We start from the raw sequence: 19,765 nt of genomic DNA, 5'->3' as shown, positions 1-19,765 counted from the left end.
GTTCGTTTGAATCAAATCAAGAAGTTAAGAATCCAAAAGCTATAGAATGTCCATGTTTATATTAACTTTGTGCTAATTCCTTTGGTCAGACATTTTAGCCAAGCCCTTTATGACAGTCTAATCAAATGACTTAGACAACGAACTTGATCAAATCTGGCTAAAACACTAAGGTCTTAATACCCATCACGAAATGTAGTCCAATTCGGTAATTTATGTTGACTTGAAGTTTATTGTCTCGGCTTGCCCAGCCGATTGCATGAATCAGCGCAAAGTTATGTCAAGTCCGATAAGCAAATCAAATGACTTAGACAACGAACTTGATGACGTCTGACTAGAAGAACCCGGATTTAATTTAAAACTTAATTATTTTGGGGCTGGGTTTTTATTTTCTGTTTTATTTTGTCGTTTGTCTATTTATTTAATTCGACTGGCTCTAATTGTGTGTTCATGTCTAGCGAAAATTTGCGTGGGCTACACTAAAACTGCGGGCACTTGCAATTTTGACAAATGGCCTTTTTCATTATGAAGACACAGAATTAGAATACGGTAGGTAGATGGTAAAACTACCAAACAAATTTCCTAAATTAAGTTAAGAACCCAAAAAAAAAATCAATTAGCACGCCAAAATTGTTGGTACTAATAAAAATGTAGAGCTTCGTTTGAATAGCAAAAACTAAATCAAATTAAGTCAAACAAAAAAATAAAAAATAAAACGGTCTGGAGGTGAAGATTCCGATTCCGATTCCCAAGACTGAGTCTCAGCTTAAACTGAGACTAAAAAGCCCCAAAACGGCGTCAAGATCAAGCTCTCAATTTCTGTATGTGTGTGTGTCTGACAACTCTGAGAGCACAAACGAAAGTGAGCATTGTGAGAGGAGCCAACAGTTGGCAGAGCTGCGGCAGCCGCAGCAGCAGCAGCAGCAGCAGCAGCTCATCTTAAGCGTCGACGTTGACTGTGACAGCGACGCCAACTTTGCCAGCAGCACCTACTACCACTTAATTCACTTGTTGGCATCTTCAGCGGCAAATGCTGCCACGGTATTGTTTTTGCTTCTTTTCTGTTATTGTTGTTGGTGTTTTTCGTTTAGTTTGGTTTTTAGACGTTGTATGGCTTTGCCGGTTGAAGCTGCGCAGCGGCAGCGCTGCAGCAGAGACGACGCGCTTCCAACGCTTTTGCTGGGCGCATATAAAACAGGCGATCTTGGTAAAAATATTCACAATCATATTCAAGTTGTTCGTACGCGCGTTCGAGTTTTACAGATTTTTGGGATTTTTTCAGTGTAAGCATCAAAAACCAAAGATCAAATATTAAACAACTAAAAATTATATATACTTAAATTTGTGTTTAAAAAAAATGTTACAAAAAACAAACTGAAACGAAAAACAAAGTTTTAGACTCAAGTGCTTAAAAGACTTTATACAATAAATATGACAAGTGACTCCATTGAAAAAAAAAATAAAACTAAAAGGACTTGCAAGGATAAACCAAACTTCATATAATCTCCGCTCCATTCCAAATCCAATCCCTCGAAATAAAAAGAAAAACATGAGGGAGTGAAGCAAAGTTAACTTGAAATTTGTGTGGCTGACTTTTTGCTTGGTACAATGACGATGACTTTGTGGGTAGCGTTGGTGGGAAATTAAACTCATTTGCGGTTGATTGATTGATGGATGGTTTGATTGATTCAGTTGTTGCTCTCCGGCTGTGCGGCTGTGTGGCTATGTGGTTGTCTGGGTCTGTCCGTCCGTCTGTCCGCCTGTCTGTATGCCACCATTTCGACTGTGCATTGTGTTTAACTAAGTTGAAATTTATTTGTTAGAGATGCGATCTGAACTTTGCATTGTTGCAAAATGCAAGAAGACAAACATTTGCAGTTTTAATTTATGTGAAAACTAGAAAGAGGGAGAGAAAATTTGCATATGTCGAGTGGAAAGAACTGTGCTGTGATGCGATTAGAACTTTTTGTCTACGACCATAAAAATGTGGGTCTAATTTAAATTCTATTAATGTCCTCAAGTTAAAAAAAAAAACAAACAAAAGATGCGCACACAAATTTGTTAGTTTCTTTTTCCAGACAAACGTCTCAGTTCATCAATTATTGTTAAAATGTATGTCAATGATTTTGTAGGAAATAACCTGCGGCTCTCACACAAAAACAAGACAACAAATTATGAATATGGACAGTCAAAACACAATTCTGATCGCTGATGAAATAGAAAGTAGAAAAGAAACTTTGCAGAATTTCTACATTTATTTATAAGCCACAAATTAATGGCCAATCGAATATTGTATTTTATGCAAATTTGGTTTGATGGTAAAAACCAGCAATTTGATTTGCCTGTATTTGTCTACATATTTCGTAGGTATTTATTTTCGACTGCGGCTATTCAACTATTTTTAGCATTGACTCATGTCGAACGCATCCAGCAATTTAGCTCACAGATTTTTGCCAATCGCTTCCTCCAGTCAAATGGCTGAGCTCAGTTCTTGTTGAGATTAGATTTTGTTTATGGCCGCATGCAAATTTTGCCCGCTTTCAGGTTGACAAATTACGAGTTAGAAGTCTATAGCTGGGATTTAGTATATATATATATATAGCATAATGATATCGATTGAGTCAGCAATTGGTGGGGAATTTTTCAGCAATATCATTGTAAGCCGGATTTCGATTCTGTTGTCAGGCTCAATCAAAATATCATCAAATAGTTACTTAAATGTGTGAATGTTTGCGCATCAATCATAAGCAAAGTCCATTTAGCCAAGTTAAATTGTCAGCTGGCATTAATTATGAAATTACCTTATCGCATTGAACGCCCATCAAAAGACACGCCTCTTTGCGTAATCCATTCATCATGAGTTTTGAGCATCCAACTTGCAATTTATCCAACTGAGAATCTTTGACAAATTGCATACTGCACACGCGCTTATATCTTTTGCAAGAAGCTATTCGGAAGTTGGAGTCCATGTAGTAGGCCTGGCCATAACCAGTTGCCAATTGCCTTAGATGTAACTACCAGAGACTTTGAAATTCCTGCAACAAACTCTGGCAGACAGTTAGACTTGCACGCAGACTGGCTAGTTAGTTAGACGACCAGTCTATCTAGCAGTGGCAACAGCAAGTGCCATTTGCCGTGTTAACCAATGGATATTGCGGAGGGGGCAAATCTCCATATCCATACCTGGCCATGCTCAGGCTCACTCACACACTCATCAGAGAGCTGAGCCTCCTCTGCGTGTGGCCATTTATGGCATTTGCACGATTCCCGTTGCGAAATTATGTCATCACGACTAGCCAAGTGACGACATCAACTGGAATTATTTAGATTCTTAACAAATGACTGGCACAATTCTCTGTTAATTGTTATTCTAATTGTGTAACTTTCAATATTTTCTGTCCGTTTTTTTCCAGAGCAGTTTTCCCACTATGTCACGGTGTCGAAAGCAGTTCGCGTTAGTCCTGCCATTGGCCATGCTGGCCCTGGCCAATGCCAACTATAAGGGCAATATGTTCCTCAATGGCCAATATCGGAATGGTATCAAACAGCAGCCGGAGACTCATTTCTCGGTGAATCCAACATCGAATGTGTTTCTCAATCATGCCATCATCAGCCGACAGGCATCACCCTTCCAAGGACCCACATATCTGCCACCCAAGGAATATCTAAAGTGTGCTCCTGGTCAGCAATGTGTGCGTCAGGGTCAATGTCAGAATGGTTTCTATAGCCAGCAGTTGCCTAAAATTCAGGTAAGTTGGTTGGGTGAGAGATAGAGGAATAAGGGGGAAAGTACATACTCATTGTGGCTATTGTTTATTTGTTTGTCGTTGATTTTTTTGTTTTATTTTTTTTTTTCAATATCCAGTTGTCTATTGCATAATTGGGCATTGATTTGGGTTTTACCTGAAAGCCAATATAACAACAAGCGCAACAACAGCAAGCAAAATATATAATAATAAATATGGCATCGTCTTGACAGGCAGCTACGAACCCGAATCCGAATCTGAATCTGAGTCTGAGTCCCAGTCCCAGTTCGAAACCCCCCTTCTACCCTTCTACCCCACCCCCAATTCAAAAGCCCTGAACACAAAAAATTAAAAGCCTGTCTCTACCCATGATAACGTTGAAAATATTGCAGTCGTAGTTGCTGCTTGATTAGCCTGATCTGCATTTTTCTGCTTGTTGTTGGCCAAGTCGATATTTTGGTTTTGGTTTTGTTTTGCTTTTTGGCACAGTTACCGTTATTTTCCGGTTTGTACGTGCCGGACAACCTCTCGTCGGGAATTTCGTAATATTCGTACAGACAACAACAACAGCAACAACAATAATTCCAGCCGAAAAAAAAAAATGCGAAGTTCATGTTTAATTGCTCCTCGCCAAGTTCACCTCGCAACCCAAAAAGAAATTTATGTAAATGTAAATATTGTTGTTGTTGTTGCTGCTGTCATTCTCCCCCTCTTTCATTTTTTTTTGCATATTTATTTGGCTTTGAACGTTTGCTTTAAGCATCAATAAATAACTCCAAGCAATACATTGATGATACTCACCTGCACCTGTCCATCCATGTATACACCTGTATAGAGTCTGTAGCCGTGAAATGAATGTGCGGTTTTCTCTTTTCATATGGAAGATGAGCTTCCTTATTTGCAGTAGCTGACAAGGCACTAAATCACTGACATCAACAATGACTGACATCAAAAAAGGGGAACAGGGCAAATTATATTCGACTAGAATGTTTGGCAATTAGTAAAGAAGTTAAATCAGCAAAACGCAAACAAATTTCTTTATCTAAACTAACTAAAATGAATTCATTGTTCATATTACTTCAGAGAAACAGTCTGCAAAGTCTTTAAGTTTTACCTGCCCCTTCAACAATTAAGACAGACAACTTCAGCTTTTAGTAGAAATCAATAAAATATTTCTCACTTGTTTAGAGTCTATTAAAAAATACGCCAACAAACATTTATTTTTATATGTATAGATTACTAATTTCTGGCAGTTGAAAATTATGCCCAACAATTTGTATCAATTGTAAGGCCAAAGAAAAGGCATGGCAAAGCATGAAATAAAAAAACTGCCTACCGGGCATATAAAATATGCATTTTATTTGGCATTGCAAAATACTTGAATTATGTTTTTTAATTAAAAATTATTGCTGCCATGGAGTGCGCATTTGACCCATTGACCATATGACGACAGCAGCAACACCAACAGCAACAACAACAACAACAACAACAACGACGACAAGTTTGGCAACTCAAATAACAACAAATGCAATTTTATTGGTGACAAACTCAATTAAAAGAGAAAAAAATAAAAAAAAATTTAAGTAAAATTTCAACACCAACTAGAAAATAAGAAGAAGAAGGAAAAACATCTCAAAACGCCTAGCAGAGATATCGCCAATAGTTTCGGGATAACCCAAATTAGAGACAAAAGACTCAGAAATTATGGTTAAACAACAGTTAAGTCTATTGGATTATAGCCAAATGCGAATCATGTTAAATTGCTGACACTAATAGGAGCTTAAGTTCGTCGAAAATGGCATAAGCAAGCACATAATTAATCACCATTAAATTAGTTTAGATCATTGAACCTGGAAATTGGAGGCACTTTTCAAATAGCAAACAAATCAATAAACTAAATAATTGCTAAGCAAATGAATGGCAAATTTAACCAGTTGGCAAATAGTTTGGATGACAAATCCAAGCCAAGACGAGTTGGTGGCCCGCAGACGTGTGGGTGTCTAAGAAGTAGTTCTGAGTCAGTGCCTCACACATTGCGATTTGTTTAACCAAATTAGGTAACTTGTTTTGTCTAAACTTGACTTTGACACAGACTCACAGACTGAATCTGAGAATCTAGTTATTAAATGAAATATGATGAGATCCTCTTTGCAGATAATTGAGGTTTGCAAAAAAAAAGGAAATCGGCTTGGTTTTTCACACATTTTAATGATGTGAAACGAGCGGGAAATGTTTTTGTTTTTTTGGGGAATTCTTTTGAGATTGTCTCAGGTTTACGAATAGCGTGTAAAGCTCTTAAATCAATAATCAACAGAAGCAGAAGCAAAAGCAAAAGTAGAAACAAACAACTCAAAAATATTTTTCAAACGTCACTGGGTAAATGTAGATGTGAATAATTAACGAAATGATTGCAAAATATATTTGAGCACAACAGGCAATTATAAAATACAAATACGAAGAAAATAAATTCTCAGCACGATGATGTCAAAAATTATTGCCAGTTGTGTGAGTAACTAAGCAATTTACAATTAGTTTGAAAGTAATACATCTCTCTCTCTCTCTATCTCTGTTGACAAGGGTTTATCAACCTATTTAGAAGCCTGTTTTTGTATCTGTTACGTCAAAAGTCAACTAAACATCTCCGGTTTGGTGGGAACATATAGAATATATATATATATTTTAAGATCATTTAAATTGATCATTAGCCACGTGCTACAGCAACTTATACAAAAGTTTAAAGATGTCTCTTCTTAAAATGCCAATCAAAAGGTTTTATTTAAATTGATCACTTAAAATTTAAGTTAAGAACTTTCAAAAGGCCAAAAAAAAAAAAAAAAATGGGGGAACAAATTTAGCCAAAAACTAACGAAAATCGTGTTCTACACGCTTTGTGACGGGCATTAGTTTTAGTTCCAGCTCTTTATTTGATTTGTCAAGGTCAGAAGGCATTGAAACACTTATTTAAATACGTTTCGAATCGGGTAATAAAAAATGGTCATAAATTAGACGACCATCAATTCTAGCTTGGACAGTTTAAATTGTAATATTTTTTTTTTGTTTGTGCCTGATTGATATATTCACAAGAATTCACTTGAAACAATGAAAGAGATGGACATAGAGAAAGAGAGAGACACACAGACAGACAGCAAGAGAGTGTGAACTGGTTTTGTGTTCTGATGGCCAAAAAAATGAATGATGACTTTTTGGCTAGGAAATAACTTTAAAAAATTGCATAATTAAGATTAATGAAAGATTCTTTTGGCTTGGGATGCATTTAAGTGACCAGCAAATGGCTTTTCGCACATAATTCAAAGAGGTGGGACTGAGTCACGCCTGCGGCTACTGTTCGATTTTATACTGAACACCTTGGCCATTGATGAACTCTGACTTTGTCTTTATCGTTGGCTTGACAAAGTTATTAATTTGCAATTGTTTAAATGCCAACTGACCAACACTCCGAAAGAACAGCAAATTAGTTAAATGATGTAGCTGAAGGTTTTGCTAGAACAGCGGCAAAGTTCAATGCAAATGTAAAGAGGTGAGGTAACTGAGGGGATTTTTGCATTTTAACACATCATTTATGCAAGTGGCTGCACCATGTTGACCTTTTGCCAGAGGCAATGGCAACGACGGCGACAACAGCAAATCTTAATTATACCCAACTGATTGTGAGTGGCTGTGCTGGTTGGCACCTTGATGTTTGTCATTTTGGGAGTAGGCAGAATATCTCTATATAAACTTATCATTGAGTCATTCAGTCTCATTCATTACAAATTCGGAAATTTTTGTCTATTACAGAATTGCGAACCAGAGACCGATATTTGCTGCACTTATCGTGCACCGCCAACAACTACAACAACAACGACAACAACAACCACACCTGTACCATATGCCACCTGTCCAAGGGATTCCGATTGTGTCGCCCCACAAGATTGCCGCAATGGCGAAATCAGTGCCATCAACTATGTGAAGAAGCAAGGGGTAAGTTAGTTAGTTAGTTAGTTAACAATCAGAAGTCATTTGTCGATTTGCTTAATTGGTGTAAACCAAAAAACCAGCAGTAGCAATGAAATCCCCCTCCCCTACCCACCCCCTTCCTCACTACATGAAAAAACGGAAAAACCATTGTGAAATTTTTCCAACAGTGAGAAGAGGGGGAGGGGAAGGGGTAGGAAAAAACAATCATTAGTACGCAAAGCTCCCCCAAAATGCTCTAGGCCCTTGTATTTTTGTTTTTGTTTTTTTTTCTGGTCTCTGACATGAGAAATATAAAACCATTAACGAAAAGTAGCTGCATAAAATCGCATTTTGATGTGCCAATGATGAGAGACAGAAGACAGATACCGAAACCAACAAAAAAAAAAAACGAAGCAAAACCGAAACAAAAGCCAACAGCCAATGCAGATGCAGTTCATCTCAGACTCTCAGTCTTGAATCTCTGAACATTTCACAAGCGATGCAGCAATCGAAACAGCAAAACAGTTTTGCATTAGCTAAAGGAAAAACTAACAACATCAGCTCTGCTGACAGCTTATTAACACACAATTAGCTCCAAAGACGAAACGAAACGGAAAAATTCTATTGCTCTGCTCTGAAATTTTTCACAAACAAATTCAATTGACTAATCTAAACTAAAGACAAGCATCTCTCGGACTTTTCACATAACAAATAGTTGAATGTTTCATTTAATTTATGCGATTTTAGTTGATGTATTCTGCATTCTGTAATCTGTCATTAATTTGTAATAATTTTTGTTTTTAGTATAGAACTTAAACCATATATAAATAGTTTTTGCTGACATTACTTATCATATATGAAATTTATGGTTCATTAGTCCATGGATTATATTAGTTTTGTCATTAAATATGGCAACCAAGGCAAAATGTTTAAGTCTATTAAATTTAATTCAATGACAGTGGGCAAAAAACATATGCAACTTCTCATCTAAAGATGATTCACGGCTTCTTTCTTTTATGGTTAAAAAGAACTTACTTGGCTTTGTTTAAGCTTGTTAAAACATCTATTAACTTCTTATTACCAATTGTCAGCATGAATTTCCATGCATTTCCATTGGCAATTACATTAACTAATGACCGCAAGCAACAAAAAAAAAATGTCTATAGTGGCAATGACATTGTCGGAAAAGCCACAAGGTGGGCAAATGGCATAAACGAAAGACTTTGGCAACGAACTTGACGTCTGACTGCCATCAGGCCGGCAATCAAAATCAAGTTGGAATGCAGTTGAGCCATCTACAAGTAATGTAATATGCATGCAAAAAAAAAAAAACCAACAACAAAAAAAAGTGTTAAATTACGGCCTACTAGAGAGGGACAGATTGGGGCAAGTGAGAGCTGGAAGCTGAAGCGGGTTCGATCTCGAGATTTTCTCCAAGTCTCTTGCAATTGCATAATTTGTTTACATGCAATAGCCAACAACAACAACAACAACAACAGCAACAAAAAAACGGGTCAGTTGCGTACATTGCTCGCGTTGCAGTTGTTGTCGTTGCATGCAACGAGTAAAAAAAAAAAAAATCAGCACAGCAAGTGAATTATGTTGCGACCCAGACCTGGACGAACAGACAGACAGACGGACGGACGGACGTACAGATAGACGGACGGAACAGCTGCAGATCGCACTTAAAGCGAAATCGTTTTTAGTATTGTATCTTTGCTCTTGTTGTTGTTATTTTCATATAGGATCGAAGCATTAAATTTGCCCTAACCAGCTTATCATGTTGTTTCGCAATATCATGAATAGGAGAAGAAAAACACAAACAAACAAAAAAGATTAATTGTTTTTTTTACCTCTATTGATTGACTCTTTGATTCTTGGTATCTTTTGTATGCAGGGTGAAATCAAAGTCGTTAATGTCTTTGAATATTCATTTTGCATTCATTTCCATTCCCGCTGTCCCTCATTTCGGGTTGGTGGTCATCATAATTTCCGTCCGCTCAGCGACAATTACGCACTATAATGCATCGAACTCGTTAAGTTATGCAGGCATTGACGCCAATTGCGTGGTATGCAACAAAATGCACTCTAGGGACAGGGTGTGCAACCACTCTGATGCACTCTGATGAGTGTTCGGACAGACAACAACAGCAACAACAGCTGTAGCTTTAGGGACAACCAGTTGAAGCTGGCGAGACGAGTATCCCTAATTTGCAAAGAGTGGGGAGGAGTGAGTCTCGTAGTGCGAAGAGGATAAACTGAGTAGTTTAACAGTGAAAAATGTGCGGAATGCACGACAAGGTCGTTGAAGGCTGACATCCAAGTAGGGCAATGCAATACGCATACAAATATAAGTATATCAACATACAGACATACATATATACATATCAGTTGGTACCTATATTTCTTGCAAGTCTAGTGCAATGCTTTCTCGGTTTGATTTGGTGGGCCTGAGCTTAATGCGCATATCTGATCAATTAATGTTTACATGATCCCGACATACCAATAATATAACACAAGTATATATACATATGTATATATGTATGTATGTGCAACTATATCTGGTTCCCGGATTGTAATGCTATTGCCGTTTTCATGCTATTGACCGACCTTAAGGTCTCTAAACTTGGTCAGAGTTGGACTGAGGTGGAAAACTGGCTGCAAGCAACCTGATAACAGATTTAAGTTAAACGCCTGCCTGTAAACATCGTTTTAATGGATACACGCAAACTGTCCAGCTCGAGCTCTCGAACTCGAGCTCCCGACACACTGGCATACATAATATAATTATGAATATTATTATGGCGCATATTTTCAATCCGTCCATTTATCATTTCATTTGCGGTGTCCACTGAACGTGTGTGCCTTGCATGTTTTACATTTCTGTAACTTGCGTGCCATTACGTGAAGAACGAAGTTCAAGTCATGGTCTCAAGTGATTTACATAAAACCCAAAAGATATAGCCAGTTTTATGCACTTAAGTGTAACACAAGGATTACAATCCTTGCTTGTGTGTGGAATGAAAAGAAATTCTTGAAGAATCAAAAATCCACTTTCTTTTTGACTATCCACAAATGAATTATCTGTTTCAATGGGGAAAAGAAAGAGGAATAAAGAAAGAGCAATCTTGCAATTACTCTTTAATCCTTTAGAGAACATTAAGTGTCATTTAGTTGTCGACTTCTCTAAACCGTATAAAGTTACTTTTTGTTCTCTCAAAAGGAGATCCACAAGACACAATAATAAACACAAATCAAAGAGTAACAAGTCTTGTATTTTTTGCTTAAAAGTTTGAAGAATATTTTAACAAAGACTCGACTTCACTTCACTATCCCAAAGGGCATTTAAGTCTACTTTTGGCTCAAACTATTGGAAATCAAATTCTTTTAAACATTTCCATAATCCGGATTTGTCTTACTAGAATTACTTGAATTACTTACCGGTTTTATATTTCTTTTTTCTCTTAAGCTGCTTAGTTTTGCTAGTTGTTATGTACTTTATTTCTAGAGCTGACTTCAAGAACAACCAAGTACGAAACCTTTAAATGCAAATTTATATAGATAATTTTTGCCATTTTGCCATGAGTTTTTTTATATGTGTGTGTGTCTATGCTTTAAGAATTTAAATAGAAATATTGTATATATTATATTAGTTGAAATATATATATTCCTGTTCAAGATTTTGAGATTTATTTATTTAGCCTTTTTCCACATCGTAAATCAATGACAGATATACTAAAATGATTTTTAGTTAGAGCAAGGTCAAGTAGTTTGACTGGTTGTTAAAAATGAAAGAAACCTGACTAAGAATTTGAAAAAAACACTAAGAATAAAAACTAGTTGTGGTACCTTTAAGTGGATTATATAAAAAGACCAAAAAAATAAAACATAGAAAGGTTTTTAGCCCAGTTCGTTATAGTTTGAGTCGTTACTTTGGATCACAAGAAAATTTCTCATAGGCGTAGGTGTCGACCCCCCTTAGCAAACTCCACCACTGCAACATTTGACACCCTGCAAACATAAGTCAGCAGAATCATCGACCATAACAACGACGGCAATAGAGAGCAATCGTGAGCATCACGTCCGCGTCAATATGCAGCAGCAGACACGACGTCCAAGGTCTAGGTCGAACTTTAGCCAAGACGTTTACAAAAGATGACGGTGCGGGAGGAGGGGCGGAAAGTGGTAACACCGCAGAGTCGTTGACAGCGTTTAACGTTTATTTATATTGTGGTGGATTCGTATTGGTTTCTTTTCGAATGGGTGTGTGTTGATAGCGATTTTCCATATCTTTAATGCGTTTTTTATTATTTTTATTATACATATTATAATTATATTTTGCTTCGTTTTGCTTGCTCACGCATAATTTTCGTTTATCGTTCGTATGGCAATGTCTGATTTTGTTTTGTCGTTTTTTGTTATAATTTAAATGTGTATTGTATTTGGTTTTAATGACAACTTTGTCGAGCATATAATTAATATGTATTTGATTTTAATTTTTTTTGTTTTTTTGTAAGGCTACGTCAAAGCAATTTAGTCGAATTTATTTGACACCCCGGGTTGCACATAAATTAACAACTTAAGTTAACTCAACTGCCCACTGCCCATGTCTATAGTCTTGGGCATAAATTTTGCTTAGAAGTTGCTTGCATAAAGAAGAAAATACATACCTCCACACACACAAATATATGTAGATACATACATATATTTTGTGTAGAGACATACATATTTATGTATCTAGACAAACCTGTGTCATAAAAATGCAGGCAATCTGCTTGCACTTCAGGGCCAAGTCTGTGGCTTCTTCCACCAACAAAAAACAAAAACAAACCAAAATAGCAATAGCAAATATCAAACATTGTGTGTTTTTATAGGTGCATAAATTGTTGGCTTAAATAACCCAAAACAACAACAACAACAACTACAAAATTTATATGAAAGAATTTAGTGCCATGTTAGTAGCACATTAATACTGTCATAAAAACCAATTTCATGTTTACTATGGAACATTTTGTATCATAAATTCTTTGCCAGTCAATGGGAAAGTTCAACATTTGGCATTGCACAACACAAGATATTGGACAAGTTTATTGCAAATTGATTTTAAACGAAAAATAATAAATTTAATTTATATAGAAAGAAACCCATAACCCTATGCAAATTAATTAAGAGATTTCCACTTAATTGCCATAGTTTATTATATCGAAAGCTATATTTGTTCTGGTTTCTAGCTACTTTTTTTGCTCAACAAGTTTTGAAATAGAATTTTATAACAATATTATGTGGCATTGCCTTAAGTATCTAGATATATGACATGACTAGTGAATTTAATTTGAAGATTGTCATAAGGACATGTTTCTATTTCAAGTTTAAACTGGGTCAATTGACTCATGTCTTCTATTAAGTAATAACAATATGCAGAACTTTAGCTCTTTGTTTAAGGTAATTTTTTAATAGCAAAGAGCTAAAATTAAATTTGATAGTTATTGAAAGTTAAAAGTAATTCTAACACCTGTATCACAAATTATTCCATAGTTTGACACTGAAAAGTGTTACATAATCTCTGGCCAGACTTATGATAATACTTATATGTATATATGGAAAATAAACTGATATTGATCTTAGATCTAGAGCCAACAAAAACAAATGAATGCATACAAATAGCATAGCACAGAGATCAAATAATTTCAAATGATTAATGAGACTTTAATTTATAGATTCTATTCAAAGCTTTGTCGCATCTGTAACCATTTTGATGTATTGATTGTTGGTTATACCTCAATAAATGTACAATCAATTAACAATCTGATGGTTTCTATGGCTAAAATTATTTCAAGACTCTTTCAATACAAAATATGCAAATCATCTTTCACACACAAACACACACACACAGATCAGCAAATAAACCAAAACAAATTTGAGTTCTTGGAGGTTTGTCGCCTAAGTCATTTGTTTTAACTGCTGCTGCAACCACTGGGACACACTGAACTTGAGAACTGTTTGGCCACACTTAGCAATGGCATTATGTTATATGAGAAACCTGTATATATGTATATGTATATACATTTTTATTAATGTATACATACTTATAGTAATTGCAACATTATTAACAAATTGCGCCAGGCAATCTAAGAGACAAGAGCTGCTGCTGCAACAACAACAACAACGCAGCAGCAGCAGCACGACAGCAATGGGCAACATTGGGCAAAGTTGTCTTGTCTGGACAACAACAAACATTTATTAAAAGCATTTTGGCGTTGCTGTTGTTGTTGTTATTGATGATTACATATTTTAGCTGTCGCTTGGTACACAAGTAGCTTGTGGTTTTTGTTGTCGCTTTTGTTATCTTTTGGCTCCAAAATGATTGATCATAAGCAATGCAGGTAATCGTTGATCAGGTGGAAGACGACAGAGACGACCAACATGACAACGACGACTTCAACGACGTCGAAGGGACCTCAGCCTTAGCCTGTTGTTGTCATTGATCAAAATTATATATATTTATACATACATATATATATATGGCATCTGGACGGGCATCTGTGGGCATCCCGAATTGATAACATATATTACATAAAGCTAAATAAAATGCGTGAGCTGCTTACTCGTCCATTCGGATTGATGTCTACATTAAGATAACATTTGATTAACGCTTAATTGATGAAAATTACGCCAGAGGGTCAAGCATTCAGTCGCCAAGTTGCGCCTAATGATAATGCTGTGAAATTAAATGTAGCTAGTCGCAGAAGGACAAGTATCGAAGGCAAATGATAATGGTCAATTCCATTAATGATGCAAAATTGGGCCAGGTCAGCAGCGAACGACAGCGACAGAGAGACAAACCGACAGACAGACAGACAGACAGACAGTCGATGGACAGACTTGTCAAACGGAAGCACATACAAACATATATGCAAAATATATTTTAATTATTATAATTAATTTATCTCACTCTCAGCCCAGATTGTCAGTGACAGTCTTCAGCGTTCTGGTTTCTTTTGCTTAATTTTTAACAAATGAGCACATTATTTAACCATTACCCACGCCATCATTTAGGCTTGCCTCTGTCTGAATTATGAGTTACAAATTGCGCGAAACAATAAACCACAAGGTCGTGTCCCGTTGACATCTTGACTTGTGCTGCGACGACTGCGTGTGGGAAAAGATACCTGGAACGACAACAGCAACAACTACAACGACAAAAGACCAGCAACACCTCTCTTAGAGCCTTCCACTCGGTCATAAAAAAGTGTGCAAGCTTATTCAATTCTTTTGTTGATGATTATCACAAAAGGTTGCGTAAGCTGGCAGCTAAAGAATACTCGTAAATAGTTTTTGTTGTTGTTGAATGTTGGTATCATCATCAGGAACAGGGGCGGATCATGTGGGCAGAGAGAATGAGAGACAACTCAAGCAACATAAAATTCTTTCAAGTTAAACCAATGACCTAAGCTTTTTTGGGAAACTCATTTGACTACAGTTAATTTCTTAGCTTAAAAACTCAGAGATATATCTTAGACTAGATTCTATCCAATATTTTTTTCTATTTGGAAATATTTTGAAGAATTTCGCATGTCTAAAATGTTAGGCCTAATGAAAAAATCTTAAGTAAGAGAGTTAACAATGTGATTTAAAGGAAAACTTTAATGAAGTTCCTAACTTTTAGGATCTCTTTCATATACTTATTTGATATATTTGACATTACTATTTTCGGAATTAGAAGAACCTATCTATATATATACATAATAAGATAAAAGATCCAGGAATAATTCAGAAATATATAATAAGATAAAAGATTCAGGAATAATATCTGAAACTTTTGGACTAGTGGAAAAAACCGAAGTATGAAATTCTTCAATGTGTTTCAATGAAAGAATTGAATCCAAATATTCAATTTGGAATTTAGTTTATGTGTTTGAAATTAAAGGCCTAATAGAGAAATCTAACTATAAGAAAGGGCAAATGATTTAGAACTAAGATACAACAAATGAAATTGTATAAATAATATAGAAATAAACCTATCTAGATACATCATATTTTGTTTAACGTGAATTGCAAAATATGTCAAATTATCAAAAAAGTAAAGCTAAAACTTATAGCTTGAGAAAATTTCGAATTGTAAGCCCTTCAAAATATTTCAAACTAGTAAACAGTATAGAAAATTTTGCAAAATTTTAAAAATTTCTAAAAGAATTAGTAAATATTAGCAATCAAATTTATAGGAAAAACACATTCGTTTAAATTTATGGAAGCTTAGGAACTTTATTTAAATTGTTGTACTTGGAGCAAGAAAGTGAGAGTTTGGCATACCCCTTGATATGCTTTGAACCGCCCCTGTTTAGATCAGAATGTATGCAAATTAATATTATATTTAGTTATTGTTGTATTATTTTGATGTTGTAAATTCAAATGGAATTCAGCAGCGGCTACGATTAATGTTATTAAGTCTGTATTATGTTTCCGCGACTCAAAACATAATTCTTGTTCGTGTGTGAGTGTGCGTGTGTGTGTGTGTGAGATCTATAATACAAATTATTTAATTTGCTGTCCACTAACTAATTGCTTATAAATAAACCTGTTAACAATTCTATAAATACATACATTTATTAACTATTGTATCTATTTATGTGTTGTTGTTTGTTTATTTTTTATAAAAATATATTTCGACAACAAAAAATTGAGATTTAAATATTGATTTAGTCATCAATTTTCATTGTCAGACACCCACAGAGCGATGGCAAATGTTTTCCGTTTGCCATCATTTGACTCTATGATTCGTTTAAATGGCAAATCTTCTAGCTGACTGGCTGACTGACGAACTGACTGACTGACTGACTGACTGACTTGTGGGTGTGTGTTTGCATACACTGTTCGAAAATGTGTTTGAAATTTCTGATGCTAGTTGATCATTTAAGTGAAATAAAAGCATGACTTGGGCGACAAACTTGATTTCAATCTTCATCCATGTGCATCATGTGCATCTCTCTCCAGAGATCAGATCTGCATGTCGTAAAACTCCACCTCCGGCGGGGATTGCACCATGAAACTGCAAATTTTCTGGGTTAACATTCACACCAAAGAAAAAAACCAAAAACAATTGACAGCAGCCACAGCATTGGCCATTTTAATGACCAGGTAGCAACACATTGCCAGTCAAGTTGTTAGCAGAGTTAGCTGGTTGTTGCTGCTTGCCGCTGTCGGTGTAATTTAATGCGCTGGCTCATGGACTCCAAAGCACGACCACGACACGACTTGGCTGGCACGTAGCTGATGTTGCTGGAGATGTATGTATGTAGCTGGTGTTGGTTTTTTTAAATCGATGTGGCAAAGCATGCGTTGACACCCATTACCTATTGATTTTAACCCCTTATTTTCGATTATCTCTTTTTGTTTTGTAGCCAAACCGTTGCTATGCTCCCGAGATCTGTTGCCGCATGCCCTCCACCACTCTCACCGAGGACGGCTACATCTTCAACTTGCCCGAGAAGAACTTCCCCCTGCCCACCAATCCCACAGTGCCAGCTGCTCCGCGCACCACTCAACCACAGCCGACGTATCGTCCAACGACTGGAGTTCCTCCCACTCGTCCGACCAATGAGTATCTGCCTCCTCAGACCACTCGTCGTCCAACCTATCAGCCACCACAGACTACACGTCGCATTGTCTATACACCACCACCAACTCAGCCACGTCCAACCCAGCCACCAACCACACGTGCCCCAAGACCAACACAACCCCAGCCATTGCCCACCCGTCGTCCCACCAATGAGTATCTGCCTCCAGTGTCAGTGAATGAGATTCCTCATCGGGAGCGCCCAACTCAGCCCCCACGTTATGAGCCCGATCGTGTGCCCCAGCCCTCGAACGAGAAGCCTGTCTACCGTGGCGAGGAATTGCTTTCACCCCAGATTTTCCCCACTCCCAAGTCCGTTGAGGTGCCCAAACACTTTGCCAAATGCGCTTCCGCTCTCGTCTGCACCGCTGAGAACTACTGCAATGCCATCGGTGTCCTCAGTGAGACCCCCATCGAACTGACTCCCATGGAGGCCGCATTCCGTGTCCCACTCACCGATTGTCTGCAACCCGAGAACGGAGCTCCTGGCAAGTGTTGTCGCGATCCCAACTATGTTGATCCTTGGCCCGTCAATCTGGCTGGAGTTTGTGCCACTCGCAACAAGCGGTAAGTAAAAAAGAATCAAATCAAGAGATTTGAATGACTGAATTTTCCTTTTCTATAGTACCAAGCCCACTGGAATTAAAGATTTGGATGCCAACTTTGCTGAAATTCCATGGCAAGCAATGATCCTGCGTGAATCCAGCAAGACTCTGCTCTGTGGTGGTGCCATTATTGGTGATGAATTCGTATTGAGCACAGCCAGTTGTCTGAATGGGTAAGTTTCAAGGAATACCTATCAGGATATGAGCGGTTTTTATGCGGCTTTACTTCTCTTTTAGTGTCCCTGTTGGTGATGTACGCATCAAGGCCGGTGAATGGGAATTGGGCAGTACCAATGAACCATTACCCTTCCAGTTGGTTGGAGCCCAAACCATTGATTTGCATCCCGCTTACGATCCAGCAACCAATGCCAATGACATGGCCATCATTCGTCTCCAGAAGCGTTTCGAATTCGCCACCCACATTCAGCCCATTTGCATCAGTGACGAGGATCCCAAGCCATCGGAGCAGTGTGTGACCACCGGTTGGGGCAAACAGGCTCTGTCAAGTGAGTTGTTAAGAAAGATGTCTTTGAAGTTGGTAGGCTAATCATTGTTTTTTCGCCATCTCTCTGTAGTCCATGAGGAAGGAGCTATTATGCATGTGACCGAGACCTCGGCACAGGCTCGCAGCGATTGCGGAGCTGATAACACCGGCGTTTGCAGTGCCACCAAATTCGATGCCTGCGAATTCGATGTCGGCAGTGCGCTGGCCTGCGGCAGTGGGTCAAATGTCCGTCTCAAGGGTGTCTTCAGCGGTGAAAGCAACTGCGGCGAGGGACAGTCGGTGCGATTTGCCAAGCCGGATATCAAATGGATCAACACGGCATTTGCCGATAGAAACAAGCCGCTGCTCCTGAAACGCTTCTAGGTCCTTGCAGGAATTGATAGAATGAGTAACTAAGTGTCTAAGGAGTCCAGAAGATCAGATCGCACGTTTTTAGTTGAACTATTTGTAATTTAGCCAACGTTCATACACTGCTGTTATTCATAGTCCCAAAACAAATGCCACGCCCACTTAATAGATATTTATTCAAAGTCACAATGCTCTCCCCACACACACACACACACAAACACAGAAACACACACAGACCAGTTGTGTCACATTGGTGTGGCAAAACGAATTCAACTTCACTTCAAATTAATGTAAAAGGATTAATAGATACAGCAAGTTGTAAAAAGAAAAAAAAGATAACAGAAAGAAAGAAGAAACAAACAGGAAAGAAAAGGGTAAAAATATTTAATCATAAGCCTTAGGTTCTTTAAAACGAACTCAAGAATTGCCAATAGTAGGACAACGCAATCTACTTCCCCCCTCCTCCCTGATAAACCTTCCTCACCTTCCCCCTAGACCCACGCACAAGCAATCCGCCCCCATGATCTATTAAATATTGAGATTATATAAATATTTTTTGTTCAATTTTCTATTATTCTGTCTTAAGTTTAAGGTCCTTCAACAGGACACATACACACACACAAACACATGCCTATATACAGCACCCCACACACATATACCTACACCTGCACAAACACACCTGCATCTGCACACACACAAACACATACATTTACTGTTATTTAAAGCTTTTCCTATATCGTAATATGTTAATAATGTAATACAAGCACTAAGCATGTTGTATAAAGTGTCTATGCGTCTAAATTTAGTTTCTAATTTAATTTTTAAATAAAGAAAAATTATTTAGATAATATCGTATCGTATTTTTTATTTCAACATTTCGTATGGTAACGTATTATGTTAGTTAACAGTCTAACAGGCTGGATGAGTTAACATTACTCACTTTGAGTAAAATTTGAAAAGCAAAAATGCCGTTAAATGAAGTTTAAAAAATACT

General features: G+C 37.2%; 1 protein-coding gene across 1 annotated transcript; it reads left to right on the top strand.

Annotated features, from left to right (window-relative positions):
• Window positions 1–1,236: 1,236 nt before the first annotated feature.
• Window positions 1,237–19,586, top strand: LOC6637974 (inactive serine protease scarface). Its single transcript, XM_047010395.1, has 7 exons — window positions 1,237–1,280; window positions 3,411–3,746; window positions 7,542–7,724; window positions 17,099–17,880; window positions 17,939–18,091; window positions 18,156–18,424; window positions 18,494–19,586. The coding sequence occupies exons 2-7, from the start codon at window positions 3,426–3,428 to the stop codon at window positions 18,784–18,786; spliced, it is 2,001 nt and encodes a 666-aa protein (XP_046866351.1). The 5' UTR covers window positions 1,237–1,280; window positions 3,411–3,425; the 3' UTR covers window positions 18,787–19,586.
• The last annotated feature ends 179 nt before the right edge of the window (window positions 19,587–19,765 follow it).

The sequence above is a fragment of the Drosophila willistoni genome, assembly GCF_018902025.1.
Source record: "Drosophila willistoni isolate 14030-0811.24 chromosome 2L unlocalized genomic scaffold, UCI_dwil_1.1 Seg72.1, whole genome shotgun sequence".
In the NCBI taxonomy this organism is placed as follows: domain Eukaryota; kingdom Metazoa; phylum Arthropoda; class Insecta; order Diptera; family Drosophilidae; genus Drosophila; species Drosophila willistoni.
This window is presented reverse-complemented; position numbering and strand designations above follow the sequence as displayed.

Coding starts and splice junctions, on each gene's coding strand:
- LOC6637974 (XM_047010395.1), top strand. CDS start 3,426: ATGTCACGGTGTCGAAAGCAGTTCGCGTTAGTCCTGCCATTGGCCATG. Junction 7,725..17,098: donor ACTATGTGAAGAAGCAAGGG/GTAAGTTAGTTA, acceptor TTTGTTTTGTAG/CCAAACCGTTGCTATGCTCC. Junction 18,425..18,493: donor GGGCAAACAGGCTCTGTCAA/GTGAGTTGTTAA, acceptor ATCTCTCTGTAG/TCCATGAGGAAGGAGCTATT.